General features: G+C 42.4%; 1 protein-coding gene and 1 long non-coding RNA gene across 2 annotated transcripts in view; both read left to right on the top strand.

Moving 5' to 3' along the window:
• LOC6900224 (uncharacterized) overlaps positions 1-4,355 on the top strand; it is a 65,174-nt gene extending 60,819 nt beyond the window's left edge. Inside the window, exons 3-5 of the long non-coding RNA XR_004470166.1 lie at positions 3,202-3,343; positions 3,401-3,752; positions 3,827-4,355. This is a non-coding gene — a long non-coding RNA (uncharacterized lncRNA). The remainder of the gene's footprint in view (positions 1-3,201; positions 3,344-3,400; positions 3,753-3,826) is intronic.
• A 6,114-nt stretch (positions 4,356-10,469) lies between these two features.
• LOC6900222 (uncharacterized protein C18orf19 homolog A-like) lies at positions 10,470-11,649 on the top strand. Its single transcript, XM_002135516.3, has 2 exons — positions 10,470-11,053; positions 11,115-11,649. The coding sequence occupies exons 1-2, from the start codon at positions 10,614-10,616 to the stop codon at positions 11,410-11,412; spliced, it is 738 nt and encodes a 245-aa protein (XP_002135552.2). The 5' UTR covers positions 10,470-10,613; the 3' UTR covers positions 11,413-11,649.
• Positions 11,650-22,642: the final 10,993 nt, after the last annotated feature.

Raw genomic sequence — 22,642 nt, 5'->3', positions numbered from 1 at the left:
TGCAGCTTCACAAAGTAAATGTCGTATAGGGTGATTGGCTGCTTGAAGCTTACCAATTTTTTGGAACTGCAATTTCAAGGGGAACTGCATTTTCAATTAATACTGGAATGGATCAACAATGTACTGGGGAATCGTCAGATAACCCACCAGACATCCTGGTCATATTGCTTTAGTTCAGTGAGGGGGAAGATTAGTATTTTCAGAATAGAATCATATAAATCAGGATTAAATTTAAACATCTATTCTTATTCGTTTTCCTCAACCTGATTTGAATCACTTTGTTAAAAAACTTCATTCCCACATTATCAATGCCCACTCTGAATGTAAAATATGCCTAAATTGAAAACAATGCCTAGCCCTGCAGCCCCTCTCCACTTCACAAAACGAAAACAAAAACCGTAGAACCGAATAAAACATAAACAAATAAATTACAGTAAAATAAGAGAGGAACATTTTCTGGCACAAGGCCAAGTCTGGTCAGAGAAACTCGCCATACCATTTCTGGGCAGGAATCTTTCATACATCTTTCTAGAAACTCGTTTATAGACACACTGAGAAGAGGAGCAAAGGAATTACTTAGTATTTTGTATTGTTTTCGATTGTTTTTTGGCAGCCGAGCATAAATATGACATTGATGAGGATGCACACGTCAAAAATACAGTGAATCCCAGATAAAAGGATCAGAATGTGGGAAACAAAACGAGCAGATTTGTTAGGATTTTCTGAGATTGGTCAGCTATCATCCTGGTTAATTTTGAGAGCACTTCAAAAATGATCAAATGTTAGCTTTTTCACGAGATATTTTTTTTTCGGTTTCTGAGCTCAAGGCTATAAAATCGACTGCTACCATGAAAATACAGAAAAAGGATTCCAATAAGAATTTTTGTTTGGTTCGCTACAACATATAAGAAGATTGCCCGGAATTCTGAAAAGTGCAGCCTAGCAAATCCTGCAGTAAACACTTCTAATGGTTCATTCGTTCCATGTCCGCCTCTCTCTCTTTCTCTTTTTATACCTCTCTTTCTCTACGAACACATGCTTATATATACAAGAGTTTGATTTATTGCCCTTCCCGCTTTAATCGCCCACTTGACACTCACCGCTTTGTGGCTCTTAAATCGGCGTAAGTTGACTGAACTCTGCAAATTTTTAAAGATGACGACGATGGCTTATTCTCTTCTATCTATTTTTTCCGAATTTCTCCCTCCTTCACCGATCTTTCGATATTAGTCAATTTTTACCATATTTGATCGAAAGATCATGTGCCGAAAGGTAGCTAGGTTGGTTATTTGTGTGGTTCTCTGTTGTTTGTATTGTTTACGGTTAGAGCTAGAAAATTAATTTTTTAATATATGTAATTAAGTCCAACACATATTTTTATTTTTTTAGACCCCACCTTCTCCGCCACAACCCCATGCCGTACCGTCACGTGTAAAGCGATGACGTAGAGCGGATTTGCACCTGCAACTTTGTAGTCTAACAACAACTACTCCGCCTCCCACTCTGCCACACACTCGGACCACTTCCCAGCCGTGTTGGCATTTAAAAGTTAGAGCTCAGTGTTGCTAGCACAAGGTGGTGGGGGTGGGTGGTGCTGAGTGCCTTGCATAAATCACTGGGGGCGCCACGCAGTATGCAACCTTATTTTTAGGGCAGCATTGTAAATACCCGCTGCACCTTTATGGCTCAAAAAACCTGAAAACGATGCCAGGTCTTTCTGTTTTTTAACCACACGCATTTGCCAAAGTTTTCTGTGCTTCAGAGTAGTAGTTCCAGGTGATGTCTAGGCACCTCGTCTGTCGTTGACACCACTACGGGGCCAGGGCCAAACCAACAAAATCCTCGACTGCGGTTTATTAACCCCCTGTGATCGATCGCCGTGGAAGGAATAAAAGTTGGCATTAGTTGCAAGTTCTTCCGCAGTCTTGAAACTTTACAGCTGCCACTAAATAAAATGGAATTTGGCGGCAGATCCAACCTTGGATTTGTGGCACAAATTTTGTGCGGAATGAGAACCTCAGACAACCTTAACCTTCTGTAGGCGGACCTTATTCTCTAAGAATATAAAAATCTTCTAAAACAAATATTCTCTTTTGAAGTAAAAGCTATGAAAAAAATAATTTTTTGTGCACACAAACATTTCTGAACTAGTTGGTTAAGCAGTACTAGCCGACTGAAATATTCATGTAAATTGAAACTGAATCGGTTTAGCAGAATCTTCCAAAGTTGGAGCCACGCACCAAAAGAACCAGGAAAGAAAATTTCCATCTCCATGTACAAAAAAAGAAGGAAAAAAGCACGCATGCTTCTTAAATGCAGCTGGAGCCTGGCCTTTTCCACGACTTGTAAATTGCATTTGCAGCCAATTTATACAAAATTAAATTGAATTTACGCTACGCTTGCACAAAATATCAATGAGAAATATCATGTAGAGAAACAACAAAAAAGAGGTAGAGAGAGAGAGAGACAGAGATTTAGAAAGTAGTAAAAGGCATGGCCATGGCAATGGAAGGAAGCAAAAAGTCAGCTGCATTCTATCAAAATTCAAATAGTATTTTCTTTGTTCGTCTCCCGCTGTCATCTACTTGTTTAGCATGCAGCATGAAGCAGCCAGCAAAAAGCGACTTCCAGGACTTCCCACACCACACCCATCCCCCTACTTGGCGGTTGAAATTGAGAGCGTGAACTGGAATCAAGGAAACTTGGACAACAAACAGTAGCAGTCCTTCTGTTTGTTCCACGCATTTCTCTGCACTCGGGAAACTGGCAAATCACAGAAGAGCTCCTCAACATACATACGTGCAGCAAATGAATCAAAACTTCAAACAGCAGTGGGCGAGCAGGGAACTAAGTTCCCCTATCGCACTTAATATGCGTTGAGAGCTGCACACATATCATTTAAAGTATCTAAAGTCCAAGCTAAAAGTTAAAAAGTATAATCAGCTTCAGTATAGTGTTTCTATAGCTTTCTACCTGATAAACAGTGGAGAACAGTATAAGGAATATGAAATAGTTACCTGTAGCTCTTATAGCTCTAAGTACTTTTTGAGTGTATGGTATACAAATGCAGCCATTAAACAAATTATTGGGTTAATTTGATTATATTTTGATTTTGTACAATTATCTATCCAAGTGCATTCACATTCTTTTTAATATATTAACGCATTTCCACTAATCTCCAGCTAATTCCCATCTTCACAGACTTTGCCAGTTGAAATGTAACCAACACCATCTCCAAAGGCATATATAATTGCGCCTAATTGCCTTTAATTGTTCAGAACGGAAGTCCAAAAACGACAGGACAATGAGTACTAATTCACCTATCAGTGGAAACATAAACATTGTGAGAATAAAAAAATAAATAAATAAAAAACATTCTTAAAAACTATCTTATATTTAGGTGTTTTCGGAACGGAGCCTATTCTTCACAACTTATATGTACTCAATCCGCATGACTAGACCTCCAACGGCAAGCTTCATGAAAAGCTTCAAGGGAAAGTGTTCTTACCATCCCACATAGCAGTCCTGCACAACCCCATAGTTAATTAATTGTAATACGACGAAAAAATAACAGAAACGCATACAAATCACGAATATACCTAGGGAACCAAACGACAAACGGAACCGAAATTCGAATGATTCCTTGCGTAGACAGGAAGATATCTTCACAAACTGTCAGTTCATGATGGAGCCAGAACAGTTCTCTGAGGAATGCCTGTAGCTTTTGCTCAATCCTATTCTCCTATGGAGCGGTAAGTTAAGGACAAATCTCCATAAATATTATATGGTTTCACCAAAACTAACTCATTTTTTCTCCTCTCCGCAGCTGTGGAGTGCCCCATGGATCAGATGTCCGATGAGTGCTGCGATGGATGTTAGGGCACACCGGCGGTGATCTTGACAGCACAGAGGGCTGCAGCAGGGAGTGCGTTTTGCGCTCCCACTGTCGACCCGGGGAGAAAATCAACGAGCTCCGATGGCATGATCCCAAGGACGGCTTAGACTGCTTTCTTCGAGGGAGAAATTCATCGAGTTGGCACTTGCGTGGATGGATACTAGCTAAATGAGCCGCGTTAACAAGGAAAACTATCGACCTAGTCCGAGCTTCGCTTCAACAGATCAAAGCTATTGTTCGCTGACCTTACCAAGTGCGCTCCCGACCTACTACCTGGATAAATTCAAATAACACATGCCCATACAAAACTGAAGGCTATTCTTCCAGCAGAACCGCTTATTCCATATTCTTGATTGTAAAGTGATTGTTAACTGCCTCTTGTGAGCTCTCAGCATTTTCCGTCGCATCGATTAAGTCTTTTTCAGCCGTCAAAATAAAAACACATTTGTTTTTGCCGAAATTTGTTGCTTCCTTTCTTACTGAGGGATTTGTTTTGTCACACACTGTACATATGTGCCCGATTGTGCGGGCACAATCTGTCCGGCTTTCAGACAAATGCGGGAATAAGAACAATTAGAAATGCCGCCTGTGTGTGTGCCAGGTGAAAAACTGGAAGTTCTCAGAGAACGTCTGCCAGTCCAGCTGCAATGTAGAGAGAGCTTCACACTTCACCCTCTTCGATGACTTTGAATCCCCAGGAGCCTGGGACTGGGCCCCCTGCTAGAGCGTCTTCGAAATATGCGATGTTTTGAGCATAACCAAACATCATACTATGGATATGACCTTCAATTAGCCTGGAGCCGCTGGTTCTCAGTACAGATTCCGGTTGTAGCATTAATGCGCGTTTGTGTGCTAGAAGATATAAGAGGTACGCTAATAAATGTATTTAAGTCTACAAATTAGTACCAGCAGACCCGAAAAATATGATCCTCCGCATAGAATAATAAAATGAGCATTTTGGCTCCCTGACCTTACGATAAGAGGCAACAGTAAATCAGGAGGTTTATATTATGAATGAAATCAGTACTCACAAAACTCCAGAGCTGAATGCTTATTGGGTGATAAGCATTCCATCATATCCGGTCACAATATTGAGAAGTTCCGGTAGGCTGCAAATAAGCCCCTGCGAAATCAAATCCTAGTGCTGATTACGCATGGTGGTAGGCGATTTAGGTGGCGGTCTGGAAGGCAATCTCAGATAGGCCCTCTGGTCAACAAGGTTTCGACAAGATACAGTATTATCTGATCGACTATACTGATCGCAGGTTTTATTCCCTGCCGTGTGAAATTGGCCCAAACATGGTTACACTTGCCTGATACTTATGCCCCACAGCGTTTTGAGTAAAATGTAAGTAAATTTATAGCAGCACTTGCAGAACCACGTAATATTTGCCTCTGACACGCAACCTTGGAAGAGGGCTGCACTTTCAGAGTGCAATGTTGTGGCACCTTTGGATAATGCACTTCACTCCGTCCTGCGCCGTCTCAACCGGACCTGGTCCTTTGTCGGGCTGCTTATGAAAAGTTTGCGGCTTTCTGATTCCGATTCTGGTTCTGATTTTGCACTTAACCTGCTCCTTGGCTCGGCCTGACTTGCATTTGCATTTCAATTATTAATTGTTATTGTTAGTGGTTCGCTTTTTACTGCTCATTGTACTACCTCTGGAAACTTAGGACAAGCTTCGGTATCTACAATTCTTAAATGGTATACGACTTGTAATCCCTCTGGAAACCGAGAACAAGCTCTGATGTATACCGCACTTAAGCGGTATTCGAATTGTGTACAGAAACTTTATAATTCAAAAACCATAGTTACTTTAGGTTACTTTAAGGTAGGCCAAACTGATTAGCGGGTATCTAGAAGTCTTTACGCTTGTTTTCTTGATTCTCTCTTACACTTGGGCCAGGGCCAGGGAAAGGGAAAGGACGAGGCCCCGGACAGGAGGCGGCCATAAAAATGCGTGCCATGCAACTGCATACGCGGGACATAATAATAATAACGACAAAGACGATGACGTTGTGCGGTTGACATTAATTTATTTACTGCGCTCGGAGAATGGCGAGCACCAACAATAAGCGAAGGGTGGAAAATGAGAGGTGGGCAAACCGCAAGGTCTGCACTTTTCTTTCAGGAAAATTTTGCACATTCATTGCATTTTATTTATTGTATGATTCAACAATTTACGTAAGTTAGGCGACGCGAATATGAAATTATCCTTTTGTGCGGACCTGAGTGGAGAAAGGGGAAGAGGGGCGCTCCTAGTGCCAAGCTAAAGTACCTGCCTGAGTTATTTTTCCAGCCTCTTGCCAAGCTGTGTATATTTAATTTGTCTGTTTTCCCTGCTCTGGAGCCTGTAGAGAAATATGATATATGCACTCTCCCTGCTACCATTTCTGAAAGCCTGTGAAGATTTGAAAAATTTTCCTAAAATTCCAACCCATTTCGAAGGGAGAGTAGGTTCAGGAGGCAAGCAGGAAACTATTTCTACATCTGCCATTGCCGAGGAAATAGTCAATTAAATAGTTTGACTTTGAATGCCATGGTGTTGGAAGTTCATATTAGACTCATAATTGGGGGAACTTTCAGCAGAAATTCTTTGAATATCCGGGGGCTCGCTCTGGAAATACATTTAGTTACGGTAGTCGGTAGTTGGAAAGGAGCTGACGATGGAAATACAAATAATCGAAAGGTTAAAGCAGTACAGATCATCAACAGTTTATCCTGAGTAGATCAACTAAAGATATAACGTCTATCAGAAGGAGTTTCCTCACTGAAAAATGTAATGAGGAACGCAAAAGCAAGAAGCCAACAGCAACAAGTTCCTAATTGTATCCGAACTTAATCCACCCCCGACTTTAATGGGTATCCCATATTCAGTGCAAGTCATAACGAGGCGAAAAGTAATCTTAAGCAGGAAATGAGAATCAAGCTAGCTAGCACTCTGTTATTTAAAAGAGAGACACAAGGACCCAATCGATATTCAATCTTCCTAAATACCATACCATACGATATACGTTGCAGGGCTGCCGCCGGATGTCGCTTAAAAATCTAAAATTCAAAAATCGTTTATTTGCTCAAGAGCCGTTAAAATGTACTGAAAATGTACGGCGCACCAGGAGAGTACGGAACCAGAACGGCACCGGAGCTGGACTCGGCAAAAAGTCAAACATGGCCATTTGTTGCAGGTTTCAATTTCAGTTGATTGCATACACAGAAAGAGACTGAGACAGAGGGAAGAGGGCATGCCATTTGACGAAGAAATTGTTGTAGATATTTGGACCTGCAGTTGAGCGCAAAAAGGAACACAGACGTAGGGAATCGCTCCTTCCCTTGGCTGCTCAGACATATGTAGAGCTCACATACAAAAATTATAAGGATATACGCTACGTGCAGTCAATAAATAAAACAGTTTGTGCAGTAGGAACAGTAGGGAGCAGTAGCTCCAGGAGCAGCACAGTCTTCACACTGAGAGGAAACCTCACAGTCAACCAGTTTCCAAATATGTAACTGAATCGGTTCTTGGCGTTCTTTCAATCAAAAATCAAATATAAATTTCATGAAATGGTACTATTTGTATCTTTTTTGTATCAGGCATAGCCTATAAATACTTTTATACTCTTTTCCTCTACTCTCTATTATACTTTATACTCTTTCCTCTGAATGACGTCACAATCATGCTTAGAATTTCTGTATATACATATATAATACCTATTTCCTATTTTTTGCAGTGTAACATTCTTGAAAGAGGCAAAGACGCCGGCTGAGAACGAACACGTTCGATTTAATACAAATGCGCTTAGGTGCGGGTCGGAGGATTACCCACTCATGGGTGGTATTCCAGAGGACGCTTTAAGTCTTCGAAGGCAGCAACAGCTGCTGCTGTAGCAACCCATCTCACATCACAGCTGCGCTTACAAAAGTCATTCCATAAAGTCATTGCTGCATCTGCTGGTCTGCATGGTCATTAATTTGGACCAATTTTTGTTGGGTCAAAATAAATATGGACGCACTCGTTTTATTGTCTCTCTAATCAGAGGTGCTCGCTCCCGTGAGACAGTTCAAACATGTGATTTATGAATGCATTCTCGCAATTCCCAAAACTAACAGATAACACAGCTATGACCGAATCTCCAGTAACCTCTATTTGCGTATATTTGCTGTCCAAAAGAGAAACTGAAAAACAGAATAAGAAATCTGTTGTTGCTAGGGTAATATTGTGAGCTGCGTCAAAAGTCGCGGTTTTACGTTATACTCGGTACTCAGTCAGTGTCCAAAAGGGAAAAATTTAATTTTTGCCAAGCAAAAATTTCATAAAAAGTCGAGCCGCTGAGGAAATTGTTATTAAATAAAATTAGATTTGATCTTTTTCAATTAAAAAAGATATGTTTCTCTTACATCTATCCTTTTTTTCTATTTTCACATCAAAACCCGTCATTTCATCGTTTGCCTCTGCCAGATGGTGCACACCGCACCAGGAAGAGTGTGTGAGAGGGAGGGCAAAATGGAAAAATTCTGAAACAAACTTAATTCAGTCTCATATCACAGTGATCTGGAAAAAAAATTTTTTTGCCATAGCTCTTAAAGCCAGGCAGGGCTAGGCTATTGATGGTGATCAAGAACGTATATGTATACTTTATGGGGCAGGAAATGCTTCCTTCTGGGTATTAAAAAAAAGCAATATCACCAAAAAACTAATATATCCCTAAACTTTTCAATTACCGGGTATTAATTGCCAGAACCCGGAATGAGAATGAGAAGCAGCACCCCAGAAATTCGAACTCTCCGATGCGAGGAAGGTTCTAGCTTTTGCCGCCGAGTGAATTGCCATTTTTGAAATTAAGACAGACGCACGCATGCTCGTTTTGATAGAGAGAGAGAGAAGGGGAGAGAGACAGAGAGAGAGAGACTCCATTAGGTTTAGCATTGAGTTCAAAATACGTAGGAAATGCGTATGGGAAATGCAACAGCTGCATATTGTTTGATAAATAAATAGTAAAATTGCACACATAGCCACACATCCAGAGGGAACTAAGACATGCACGGACTTGAACGTGTACTATTGTGCTCACAAAAATATACTCTTATGTGGGGCCTCGCAGAACATTCTGAATGTATATTACTTACTCTGGATGATTTCTGGATTCCAGGGTTAAGGTGCGATAGAATTGTGTAGGTCTCTGTAGAGGCAATTATCATTTAAAGGAAGCATAATGAAGGGTCTTGGACCGAGCTTTGATTCCAGATCGCCTTTGGATTGTGAACAAGATCGAGTCAAAGACAACTTCTGGGACTACTTCGTGCGAAGAAACAGGGCTTCCCACCTTCCAAAGGTACCAAAGTGTGCTCCTATTTGGTTGAACGCATCTGTAGGAATATTGCAATAATGTTTTGGTGCAAGCTGTTGTGTGATGTAAGGAAATGGTAGATGGTGGGAAAAAGAAACACCGAGCTTGTGGATGTTGATTTCCCAATTTGTACACCCGTTCTCCTCGCCACTTATTTAACCCCTCTCACACAGTTGTCATTCCATAAAATAAAACCTTTGTTGTCTATAGCTGTTTGATTAAACTCGACGCAAACTGATGACAAAAATGTTCATAGAGCCACTGTTAGAGGCTGCTGGAGTGCCAGAGATAATTACAAGATAAAACAAGGCAAACTCGGAAGGGCTCTCCATATCTTCATGACCGCCTACCCCCAAAATTTAAATGTTTGCGACAATGACAAATAAATGTTAACAATGTGAAAATTGTTGAAACTTGCCACAGGAAGAGCAGGAAAAGTAGAAGAAAGCTTCCCACTTATATAGAAAGAACGAAAAATGCTGGAGTACCGCGGGCCAATGGGGTTGATACAATTGCAGACACTTGAATACCGATTGTTCAAACTAATAGTCAGACATAGGCAATACAGACGGACATGGCTCTACCGACCATGACTCTATTATACTGTGAACGTCATTGTAGGCTATAACCTAACCTAATATGATGAATTAATTTTACTCTAACCCCAAGAAACATGTATATAATAAATGTAGTAAGTCCCGAATCAAGGAAATAATATTTTTTAGGTTCCCCTATTCAGGTCCAAATTATTCATTGGAAGCTCGTAAAACCGGAAAAAAAGTGAGTGTAGAACAGTGCGAAGGAGATAGAGAGGCATACCAAAGCACGTGGCTTTTTTAATTGTTACACGCACACATTTTCACATACCTACATATAGTACATGTTTGTTTGTGTTTGTCTGTGGAAAAAGTTGCACATAAGTTTCCCCGTCGGCTTTTTGTTGCTTTTGTTAATTTAACTTGTTGTTGCTAGTGTGTTTTTGCTGTTGCTGTGAGAGTTATGGTTATTTTTGCTGCTATTACCATTATTGTTGAGGCTGTCAGACCGCCAGCCTTACCCCTACCTACCCATACCAACACCCAGTACCATTATTCTGAAAGAGGGTAATACAACTTGAACTGAGCAGACCTAAAGTCAAATTATATTAGCAAGTGCTGAGAGGTTATACAATTAGTGACCTCCTTGAGTATATTGTGCCGGTCATGGGTGTCTGTGTGAAATATAGAGGCAGCAGGCGAACGTCGAAAACATCAAAAACTTCGTTCTTGTTCAAGCGAACTAGAAATATTCATCAGCTCAACAGTCAATAGAACAACATCTAGCTTTAGGCCTCCAAACCTGACCGAAAGACAAGCGCCCCATCGTGGCAACCATGTCCCAGCTCACGAGGCTCATTGGGCATGGTGCACAGCAGCGCCCAGTTGCTCGATTTCTGTCGCATAGCTTTACTACGAAATCCAACGCAAGATGCCTTTTCGATGGTATCATCTGTCGTCGGAGAAACCGCGACCTGGCACCTCCCCAGTGGACGACAACGGCAGCCGCACGATATCTTCCAAGCCCGTGGCTGTTCACAAGAAAAAGATGCCTTAGCCACAAGTCCGCACAGCCGACCCCAGCACCAGTTGCCACCAACAACTCAGATATCAAGGCTTCTTCCACAATGGCGACCGACCTCTTTGGGGATGCAGCCAACATGGGGCTGTTCGCAAGGTTCAAGCACATGTACAAGCAGTATTGGTATGTGCTGATCCCGGTGCATTGCGTAACCTCGGTCGGCTGGTTCGGCGGCTTCTACTATCTGTCGAAGTGGTAAGCTTTAAAGACTTCCCCAAACTCTGGATTCTCAGTGATGGTTTGTGTCTTGTCTTAGCGGAGTGGATGTGCCATCGCTGCTGCAGTACATGCATCTTAGCGAGACCATTATTGAAAGGGCCCAGTCTTCCGATATGGGACACTATGCCATCGCTTTTCTGTGCTATAAAGTGGCCACTCCCTTACGATACGCTCTCACATTGGGCGGCACCACGGTGTCCATCAGGTATCTGGTGCAATGGGGCCTCATCAAGCCGATTCCCACCAAGAACGAACTGATTAAGAAGTACGAGGAAAAGAAGGCAACGCGCGCTAGTGCCAAGGCGGCAAAGAACAAAAAAGATGGGACTAAATGATCGTTTGAAAGCGGCAATACTGCCCTTTGGCACCACGCTTAGAGCCTTGAAAAATCTTATATATTTTGTTTATTTTATATATTTTGCATTAATCTCTGTTTGAGGTCGCCTCAGAGGCACATACAGATACCTTCCCATACACTCTCACACACACACATATGTATACACCCACAAACGTGGAGACAGAGAAAAGCTCGCGGCAGTAAATAAAATGTGGTTATATATTTGTAGATTTAAGAGTGAGTTGTCGCAAAAAAATAACTAAAATAATGACAACCAATTTCTGGTTTGCTCCGTCACAGATACCAATATTAATAAAGGGCTAGCCGTACATAGCGTCTCATTAATGCACCTTTAACGCGGGGGAGCGTTGTGAGTTACTGCTGCGACCGCAACTCTACATTTATACCCCATACATAGTCAGTATGGCTACATCGAGCGACAAAGAGTGCGTGCGAGAGCGACAGAAAATCAATCAGAACGTGTCGACGGGCGCTGCGTAGCCACTGCAAATTGACTTGTTACTTTTGGCTATATTAATAATCCGATCTGATTCGGATTCGGCAAGATTCGGCAATTTGGTGGATATGGCCATTCTCTATGATTGTGCGTTTTTAATTTTCTCCTATCTTCAAAATTGTGGTTGCCACAGCCTTTCAAATCTCTGGCACTGTTTTATACCGTGTACTCCTATGGCGCAAAGGTATATCATATTACTGAAAATGTATGTAGCCGCAAAGCCAATAGATCTATAATGTAATGATATCTACTATTTACTTATAAAACCATTGAAAAAAGGTATCTCTACAGTTTCTTGAACGTTGCGGTGGTCCCTTCCCAGGATAGACATTTCCAGAACTCACTCGCATAGCTTAAAATCATACTTATAAATCAGTAACCTCTAGTGTATCTTTTTAAGAAGAATTTTTTAAAGCTTATGTGACTTTTTCGAATGCATTTATTGCAAGGCGGCCGTTCTGTGGTAACGCTAATGCGGCATTCATTAGTCGTAATTACTCCCCGTCACGACCCACATGCCACTTGGTTCAGAAGGACTTTTGGCAGTGTCTCTGGGGTCCTGTTTGTGTTGTGTGTTTCTTTGGCAAAAAGTTGTTTGTTCGGTGCCAACTATAATAATTTCGGAGCATAATATCCTTTGACAGGATACACTTTCGCTAAGCCTCAAAGAGCAGAGTTCGCTACTTCCTGGGGATGCTATTCAAATTGTCATCAAATATCATGAAATTGTTTTTGGCACGTTGCGAATTGTCGCTTTTTTCGGGAAGCGAAATGGATGACAGCCCTTCGAAGTGGATGCCAAAAGTGTGCCGAAGGAGTCCTCCAGCACTTCACTGAAAGAAACAATATCTAATACCTGAAGAAAGCTATTTTTCTTCTCCCAAAAGCTCTCTCAGTGTACTTCTCCCCGCAAACCGTAGGCTTTCTATGTTTATGGCTTGTCCCAATAAACAACATTTATGCATGTTTACAATTTAATATGTTGGGCGCACATGTGTAAAAAAAACAATTTGCGCGGCATTATGGCAGTAGCAAAAAGCGGCCCGGGTCCTGGGAAAGGAAGGATAATAGCTTTGGCGGCTGCTTCCAAATTGTTGCTTGCACTTGGAAGGTAGCCAAGGAATAAAGACTCCTGCTGCTCCTCCTGTTCTAGCTGTTCCTGCTGCTCATGTTGTTGCATTGGCCACAATTGCAACCGTTTGCGGCAAAGACATGGCCAAAACATCGCGTGCGTGTTTGTCATTTTAATGATGGGCAGTATGGGTGTTGAATCCTGGAATGCACAGCATGCAGCGTGCACTGTCTTCCTTTGTTCTTTAATGAGCTGTAATCGATATTAATTATCCCAATGAGCGAGCTCTGAATACCATACAAATATATGTATATGCCTTACAATCTGTTGCGATCAGACCACTGCACCAGTTCCTCCAATTCCAGAACGTACTTTTGATGTTTTCTAGTGTACAACGAGCTCTGCCAAAGGAAGAGCTTCTGATTTCTGTGCGTTGAAAATAACTATACCTCAATACTCTCTACTGACTCTCAGTGTATCTGAGTGTTTGCTTACTGAAAAGGATTCATCGGTGTGACTTCGCAAGCTGCTTTTTGTAAAAAAATCCAACTTTACCAAACTCTTAATGCATTTCGTGCCACTTTTTTTCCTTTTTATGTAGTCTAAGTTGCATCGGCAAAAGTTTCTGGCCTTTAAGGCGCAAGTTCTATGAAAAATTGCCATTTAATTATGCTAATTGATACTTCGACATTTGAAATTGATTACCAATTACACATGATGGCAAGCGAAGACACTAGGAGTGTCCGGGAAAACCCTGCGGTTTAGGCTTCACAGGAAAAGATTGTATATGGAATTGGAAATTTCGCAGAAGTTCTAATAAAGTACTGCAAGATTTTCTTAAAAGTTTTAAGATTTTTGAGCATACTGAGGCTTTAGATTAATGACTCCATTCGATGGGTTCTGGGCGTATTCTAGACATAAATCAAAATAATAAAAAAAGCAATGCGAATGCCTGAGGTGTTGCGCCCCGTAAAATTTTGTGGAATTTGCTGCAATTTACAACAGTCGCAGATAATATTGACAAATGACTTGCCTAATTAATTACCAGATGGCAGGTACAGAGCCCGTGAATCAAACACCCTTCCCATTCTCCCCAACGAGTAGTAGGCATTTAACTTTGGGGAAACTTTCGACATTGACGGAGGAGAAACGGCAGCGGCAAGCGGAAGCTAGGGTCGGGGATGGTGGCAACAATTTCCTCTTACTCATTTGTTTCGGTGTTGGGGTTGGGGTTGGGGTTGGGGCTTGGGCTTGGCGCTTCGGATTGCCGCAGGGTGGTGTTCGTTCGCCTAACTAAGCTGCTGGTAAATAATTCATTAATTTTCGCTTATGATTGTAATCCGCTTTTGTCGACGGCCAAAGACTCAGGAAGAGGTCGAGCATCCGAGGCCGAATGCGAATCCTTTTGCTATTTGCACAAGAGCACGAAACTTTAGTAAAACATAGCGGCAAATGGCAAGGCCCTCGGCTTCAGGACCCCCAACCTACCCGATACCCCTTTGGAAAGGCCACCCTCTCTCTACCTGTCGCAGCTCCAGTCCAAGGGGTAGCCCTGCCTGCCCCCAGTCTGGCTTCTGGAGAACTGAGTGCAAACATTTACAATTTCAAATTTCGACTATTGTTGACTTAAGCCAACAGTAAATGTGGGTATGCCCCTCTCCTTTGTGTGTGGTTGTATGTGTGTGTGCGAGTCCCTTTAGTTTGTGGGTGTGTTTGCATTGGGGAGCTATCTTTTTTGTTTTAAGTCTGAAAGTCTATGCTGCAGAATAACATACTAGGCATTCGTCTAGCTGTGCTAGGGCTACAGGGATATGATGGGGCGCAGGCCCTGAAAGGCAATGAAAGACAGACACTCAACCAAACACCACTCAACGCAATGGAAGAGTATGGTCGGCTGTGTGCGGCTTTCAAGGTCAAAAGTTTTGGATCAACTTTCCAGCCTAAGCGACTAAGCAAACCTGGCTAAACCGACACACACATGATGGCAGGCAGGCATCAAGAAACGGCAGCGGTATTGGTCATGCGGGCACACAAAGATACAGGTACACTCCCCAGACAGAGATACATGCTAAGCTTCAAAGAGTGGGTCAGAGCATCATGGGGGGTAAGTAATTTTCAAGCTTGACTGATTTCATTTGTTAACTCTTGGCTGCCATTTAAGAACTGTGGTTAAAATAATAATTTTTCATTTTTTCCATATCTCCCCTTTATTCTACTTACATCCGGCTCTTCCCTCTTCTCCACCGAACCACCGACGATATGCTTATTGTGACTGGCTCTTTTAAATTATTTTTTTACCATTGTCTCTTTGCTGCGCGAGTTGATATCCCTTTTGGTTTAATAAGAAAAGCGCATAAATGCATTTTTTCCCATGCCACCTACAGCCTCAACCTTATTAATTAATTGAAAAATTGTTCAGCCCGTGAACCAATTTCGCTTTAAGTTGTCACCCTTTCTTTCTTTGCCCGTCTTTTAGAGTAATTTCGTTTTTTTACTCTCTGTATTTACATTTTTTTGAGAGAAAATACTATAACTGGAGAATCCGGAAGCATTTACTTGTCTTTTAATTTAAAATATTTTGGATTATCATCCTCTTAAAGGGAAATATCGCACCTATTCCAATGTTCTTGTACTATCCGATTTCCGTATCGGTTTCCCGAGACTCCATCATCTCCTGACTCATATTGATAGCAATAGAGGATGAATGTGGGCATGTGGTCTGCTCCGGGTGTTCCTTTAAGAGTATGCGAAATCTTGAGCCGTAAATATAGCCTATAAAATAGCCTCTCCTGCTGATATATCCTTATATTTTATTTTTTCTTCTTCTTTGGATACCATCGTTCCTGTGGGCGACACATGAGAGTTTGAGCGTTGAGCCACAAAAATTTGCCAGCCACGCCTGTGGATCCCCGAAAATAAAGGGCAAAGGCATCAGCCTTTGGCGTCGGTTGCCCTTTTTGGCGTTGTTCAGGGCATATTTTCATTTGTTTAATACCAGGCCGGGACGCTGCTTAGGCTTACAGATGGTTTTTCAACGAGTTCAACTCCTCGCCCGGACACCGTGTTAAGCCCAAAATCGACATGCAACCTCTCCGCCTCTGTCCCTAGGCTGTGGTCGGTCTACAGCCTCCCACTCATGGATGCTGGAGCGGCGTCCTTGGTGCAGATGCTCATGTTTAGAGAGACAGAGAGAGAGAGAGAGATAGAGAAAAAGAAAAAAAAAACAGTGTGGCAGCATTGGCGGCAAACTTGGCACTTGGCCAGCAGAATTTTGTAGGCATAAAATATAAAATATTTCCAACTGCCAGACTGTTGGCGACCTGTCCCCTGGCCTGGTGTATGCCTGCTGTTGCTGGTGCGGCTGATCCACCATTTAGGGCTTGCTTCTGAACGAGAGCAGCATTTGTCGTAAGTGCAATTCGTTGTGGCATCGGACGCAATTGTTGTGGCATCGGACGCAATTGTTGTGTGGCGGGTGGGGCATCGAATAAGGCAGTGAATGGCTGTGAGTGAGGGTGTGGTCCCGCCACCTACCAATACTGTTGCATACCCTTTAGAAGGTTGAAAAGAAGGAAGGCAACTTTATAATATGCAAAATAATGTCATAATTAAGGATTTATATGCAAAAGTTTGGCCATAAACTCACTCACACTCATACACACACACTCTGTGCACAGATGCAAACACTCGCGCACTCAAAACTCCACACAGATACTCCACTCCCTCTACACTCTTAAGCACTCTTCCAACTTGAACTCTGGCAATTTTGAACTTGTCTCCCACACATACAGATGCATCCAACCACTGCAGTCCATAATCAGCCATGTTCTGTCACCCTTCATTCTCTCTCTCTCTCTCTCGCTCTCTCTTGTAGCTCGCATTTCAATCTCCTGGTCCACCGCTCCCTCTCTCTTTCTATCTGCTCTGTGTAAAGGCTTGTGAAAAAAGTTTTTCGCACGCATCCGCGGAAATGACACTGTGGGGCATGAATACTAATTTCTAATTTCGATGCTCCGGCATCGCTTCTAACGCTGCTGTCGGTGCCAGTGCTCTCGGCGCAGCACATTAAGTTGCGCGACCCCACCATATCCTCCACCACTTGCCCCATGCAACAGCCAGCTCTGACGACGAGTAGTAAACTAAACCACAAGAAAAAGAAATTTACACTGCGTTGAGCATATTTTGTGGGTCCACAAGGATAGTGGGGGGAAATCCAGGGAAAGGAAGAGGATGGGCTACAGACTGCAGCTGACAAAAGTTATGCGTTTGCATTTCCGTCAACTCCAGAAACAAGCAAAGCGGAAAAGAAATGGCCATGGATGGAAGGTGGGGATAGAAGACGGGATTAAATGCTCTATAGGGGATTGGTTTCCAAATGGAAATTTATGCAAAATATGATTCAAATTATGAGATAACATGAAAGTAACCTGTATATTTCCAGGAGAAGTCATGAGCTGAACCGTCGAATTGCTTTAAATTCATCTGAAACTGATACTTAAAAGTTAATCTCCTCAATCGTATGCTTTTTTGAGAGTATTCCACAATTTGGCTTGAATTTTTCTGACTAAATTCTCTGGATGTATCAGAGTTTGGATTAAGCACCCAATGAAATGCTTTATAAGAGAGAGACTATTCCTAAGCCTCATATTCCATATGATTAAAAATTATAAATATTTAAATATTACCAGATTTTCGCGACTTTTTAGAAGAATTAGGATATAATGGGATACCCCTATTTTATATGAAGAATGCGAAAAACATTGAAAGTTTTGTCAAATTAGAAAAAAGCAAGCGGACAAATTTGGGTTATAAGTTTCGTGAACCATCCTACAAAACTCAGAGGTAAAAAATAAATGCCGTCTATCAAGCCGAGTCTGAGACCCAATGTACCCGCACTTGCCACTCACTGTTGTACGACAAGGCGGACCCTATCGTCCGTTGCATCTAAAGCACTTGCCACATTGTTGTTGCGGTTTCTCTGCCCAGTAAACTGCGGAGATCCGGACACAGCATCTGGAGTCCTACAGCTGGGAGAAGTTCTCGGTGGCTCACGTTTTAGAGGCAGACGGAGGCAGCGGACTCTGCGGCTTGATGATGCGATGCCATGCTGAACTTCATGCCCAGACTTTCTCATTAGGCATTAAATTTGAAACCAAGTTAATAAACAAATTAAATGGCCACTGCTGAGCCCCCTTTGAATTCATCTCTCTCTGCTCGTAATTTTCCTGCTAACATTTTTCTGTTTATGTGTGAATATATTGCCAGATTCCTCTATATACGAGTAAGTGTGTGTGTGTCTGTCCCCCTGTACGTGTGTTTGTGCATGCGTTTAGTCAAATTGCAACCAGTTGACATTTGCACATTTCTGTCTGCCATTCAAATTGCTCTCATGCCTTTTTCCCCTGTCCCAGACCCAAACTCCATTCAAGCTCTAGCCTCTCTTCGTTGTTTGCCCAGCAACAGACAACATTTTTATACCCGGTGCATGGCAGAATTTAAGCAGGGATGGGCTACATTTATGGGAAGGTATGTGACTGGCAGAGTTTTTTCCTATGTTGCAATTAAGATCTCTGCCACACATTTTTGCACTTTCAAAAATTTAACTAAAATAAGATGTGGTATCCGCAATTGAAAAGATATGAGGGGCTCTCATTCAAAATAATGGTTTACACAATAGAATGGCAAAAAGATTGTCAAAATACTCGAAAAATAGGACAAATACACATACATAGGATACATTCTAAACTTTGTTGCTTTAGGAGTATCTCTTAGTCGTAATACGTTTCTACCTTGCTGTTTGTCACTGAATTTTGTGTATATTTGTCTCTGCTGTGCCCGTCTCTATTCTCTATATTCTACCTATCCGTTCCCATCTGCCTGCTGGCCATTCATGTTTAGCTTAAATAACTCAGTGACTTTCCGGGTCTCCAAAACTCCATCTCTCCACCTCCGCAGGTCTCTTCAGGCCATAGAAATGAAAACTTTCACATTTGTCACTCGCCGCACAACAGAGTGGAGTTATTGTTGAGCTGTTGTCGTCGTTGTTTATGCATTTCATAAATACAAAAGTGCTCAAAAAATCTAGTGACGAGAGATCCTTTGAGGATATATGCAGGAATGGTACGGGAACTGGAGGGAATGGTACGATTTTTATGTGGAGATCAATTCGAGGAATGTCCTCCCAGTTAAGCTGTGAATCCGATTTCATATGTTAGCTCTGTTAACCGCTGCGGAAATTACAATGGAAAGCATACCGACTTCTCGTTACCTATCCGAACATTACCTTGCTAATTTGTCAAGCATGAGAGGGGGAAGGCTCCTCGTCGACTCCTTTGCTTTGCTTGGCCTTGTGATTATGCAAACCGAAATCGGCTTGCCGAGGCATTACAATCAATTATGCATTATCTTAAATCGTTACATATGCTAGGGATGCATACACACATACCTGCATTCAGAGACGAGTGTGTGCACGGCAAACCAATCTGAGAGCACACAGAAACCTGGACGGAGAGAGGACACTGAGACCTGAACGGATAAATGGATATGGATGCCTCTGGCCGCCCTCTGCGGCGTCTGGGTTGCTCTGTGCGCTTTCAAGTGAATTGAATTGATTTCCAAGTGGTTTATGCTATTACTTGTAATTGATTCTTGAAATAATTTATTTCCTTACTTTATGTCGCCAACTTTTCCTCCCTCCCCCAGCAAAGAAAATGGCGGATACATGTAAGTTTGGCAAATTGCTTCCGATTCTCTGAATTGACACTGCCTTAAATTAATTAAAGTAGATATTACACCTCAGCTCTTATTCAATTTGAAGCAGGAAAAGGCTACGACTTTCTAATCAATTTTTCATTGAAATCTGGCACCATTTTCACCAGATTTTTTGGAGAGGCAGACAAGTGAAAGGAAAATCATTGCTCATCAGCATTTCTTCTAGCTTTGTCTGCATTATTTATGAGTATTCCGCATTTGCCACATAATTATTCTCTCGTCTTGTTTCTCGTCCTGCTCTGGCAAATAATTCAGAGGCTGCACTCAAATGGCGGCTGCATGATGCATTCGGCACTCACCTTTGATCTGCACTTTCCCCTGCTATACCCACACCGGACGTCCCCAGGTCATATTAAAAATTCGCTCCTGGCAAATAAATATTGGCAGTGGCAAGGCTTCCAGTTGCAGTTCTTGCCTCATTGCTAATTCCACGAAATCGAAGCATCATAAAACCATGGCGCTCCCAGAGCACTGGCTGCTGCAGTGTCTGATGGGTCCTGCATTATGTTAGCATATTTTCAAGTTTTTCGCGCCGATCCCCAAGCCACTTTGTGCTCCGCTTTAGTGGCAGGCACCATCACCACTACCAGAGAAAGGAGCAGAGCTGCATCAGCATCAGCAGACGACAACCAGGATGACGATGAGGATACTGGGGTATGGATGGAGGAGCTGCTGGGACTGCAATTTATTTATGAGGCTGTTGTGTTCATGAATATTTTGGTTTCTGGCTGCTGATGGTGGTAGAAAGCCTCTTCAGCATCACCATATACCTTCAACCATCATTTCCTTCGGTTCGGTTCAGTTCAGTTCGTTTAGTTTTTGTTGGGTTCGTACCGCTTTTTTCAATACATTTGGTGCGCAATTATTTGTTACCTGAACACTTTAATACGAGGGTCCTCCCTCAGGTGGTCTTCAGTGATCGCTCCTTTCAATGCGATCTATTGATGGGAAAATGGTAGAAAATTCTGCTCATCGATGATGTTTGCCTACATCTATAGGTTCTGAGGAGGGATAGGTATCATGGCTGTATTAGCAGCACATTCACAGTGCACTGACGCATCTTTCAACGCCATATTTATTTCAAATTGACTAAAAAGAAATGATGCAAGAATGGATCTAAACATAATGTCTCATAAAATTGGAATGGAATTATTTAGAGCAATAACACAACCTCAATGGTTGAGTCGACAATTGCACTGATGGATCTATGGAGCTATCTAACCATGAAAAATATGTCTTAGAGTTCATATTTAAGTCCTTAAGCTTTCTTTGAGTGCTTAGGCACGCTCTATAAACAAACAAAGGAGCTACATTTAACCAATATTTAAATTGTAATTTAGTCATTATGTTCCACATTCCTGCTTAGCCCGACGCCCAGGGCCAAAAGTACTTAACATTTAGTTTTGGAATGAAGCAATTTCGAAAGCGTGTTAGGCTGTTTTACATAAACAGACATTAGGCAGGAGGCAGGAATCGCTGTTGGAGCCAGAGCCGGGGTCTGGACAGGAGATTGACTCATATGAAGTGGGGGCCATATTTCGATAAGGCAATTTGGTTGTCTGCCCTGGTCAGAGCCCACAGCCTGAACGTGGCTTTCTTGGGAAATATTTAGGCAGTTTTAATCCAAGAGCGTCCACAAACCATAAATAATTGAAAACTGCAGAGACGTGCAAAAAGTGACCAGACCAGACCACACCAGACCAAAGGCCATTGCGCGAGTTGAGCTTCTAAATAAAAAAGCAAGCCCGGCACTGGCACCAGGAATGGATGGAACAGACGATGGAACAGAGCTCAGGACTGGCAGAGGAGTAGTCGGAATAGTCAGCAGCCAGCAAGCGCGAGTTGTTGTAGTGAAGCATGCAAAAGTCCCATTAAGGCTAATAGGCCCGAAAGGACCGAAGGGCAAGAGACAGCTTCGAGACAGAATCAGGGACAGGAACAGGGACGGTGAAGGTGACAATGGGTGAAGAAGAGGGCATGGGGGTGTGAAAGTGCAATGTCCATTGGAAACCAGGGATGGAGAAACAAAAGGAAGTTCTTAATCAAGAGTGATCCGTGGGTTTGTTCACGAGCGAAGTGAGTTTGCCGGGGGCTTGCCCCCTAGTTTTTATGTGAATAAACATGGATTAAGAATCTCTTTAAATATGGGTCCTCTCTCAACTTAAAGAGGAAATATTCATTCTTTCTCAAGTATTAAAATTAAAATAGTTACATGCCTTAGTCAGAGGTAAATACTATAAATAGGGCAATTTATGTAAGATTACTGATTGTTGGTTCCGAGCCTTTACAGATGAACTTTATGTTCTGGTTCCCAAAGCTCTCTCTCTCTCTCTCTCTCTCTTAGCCACCATCCCTGGGTACGTTCCCTGTTGGTAGCTTACTGTTAATTTCAGTACCCGCCGCTCTAACTTTAGCCCCTCCTTTTTTCTACCACTAGTCGCTGGTGTTCGACCAAAAACTAGGCTGCAATTTTCGAGCTTTGCCCTGCCGGAGACGGAGAGTGCGAAGGAGAAGGTGAGCGGATCGCGAATTGCTGTTTTCCATTCCGGCTCGTACTTTTTTTTTGCCGTGCCTACCCTACTGTTGGTTCATACTAAGCGCCGCCAGCACTTTGCAGCACTTTAGCATCGCTTATCCTAATTGTGGTTATATTTTTATGTGCGAAAGCGAGCCTGAACGTAATCCCAAGTCCAAGCCGAGGGCCCTGAGCCGCCGACGCGAAACCTGCATTCAGCATGTCCTGTGTCCTGCCACTGACACGTCCTGCTCTGTGTGACTTCCTTGCCCTGTCCTACATACATATGTGTGTGCATAATTCTGTTGGCTTTTAGCCAGATAATTTTCTTGCCTGCTCAGCTCAACAGGACT

The sequence above is a fragment of the Drosophila pseudoobscura genome, chromosome X (genome assembly GCF_009870125.1).
Source record: "Drosophila pseudoobscura strain MV-25-SWS-2005 chromosome X, UCI_Dpse_MV25, whole genome shotgun sequence".
In the NCBI taxonomy this organism is placed as follows: Eukaryota; Metazoa; Arthropoda; class Insecta; order Diptera; family Drosophilidae; genus Drosophila; species Drosophila pseudoobscura.
The sequence above is the reverse complement of the archived record's forward strand: the minus strand, read 5'-3'. Positions and strand labels throughout refer to the sequence as shown.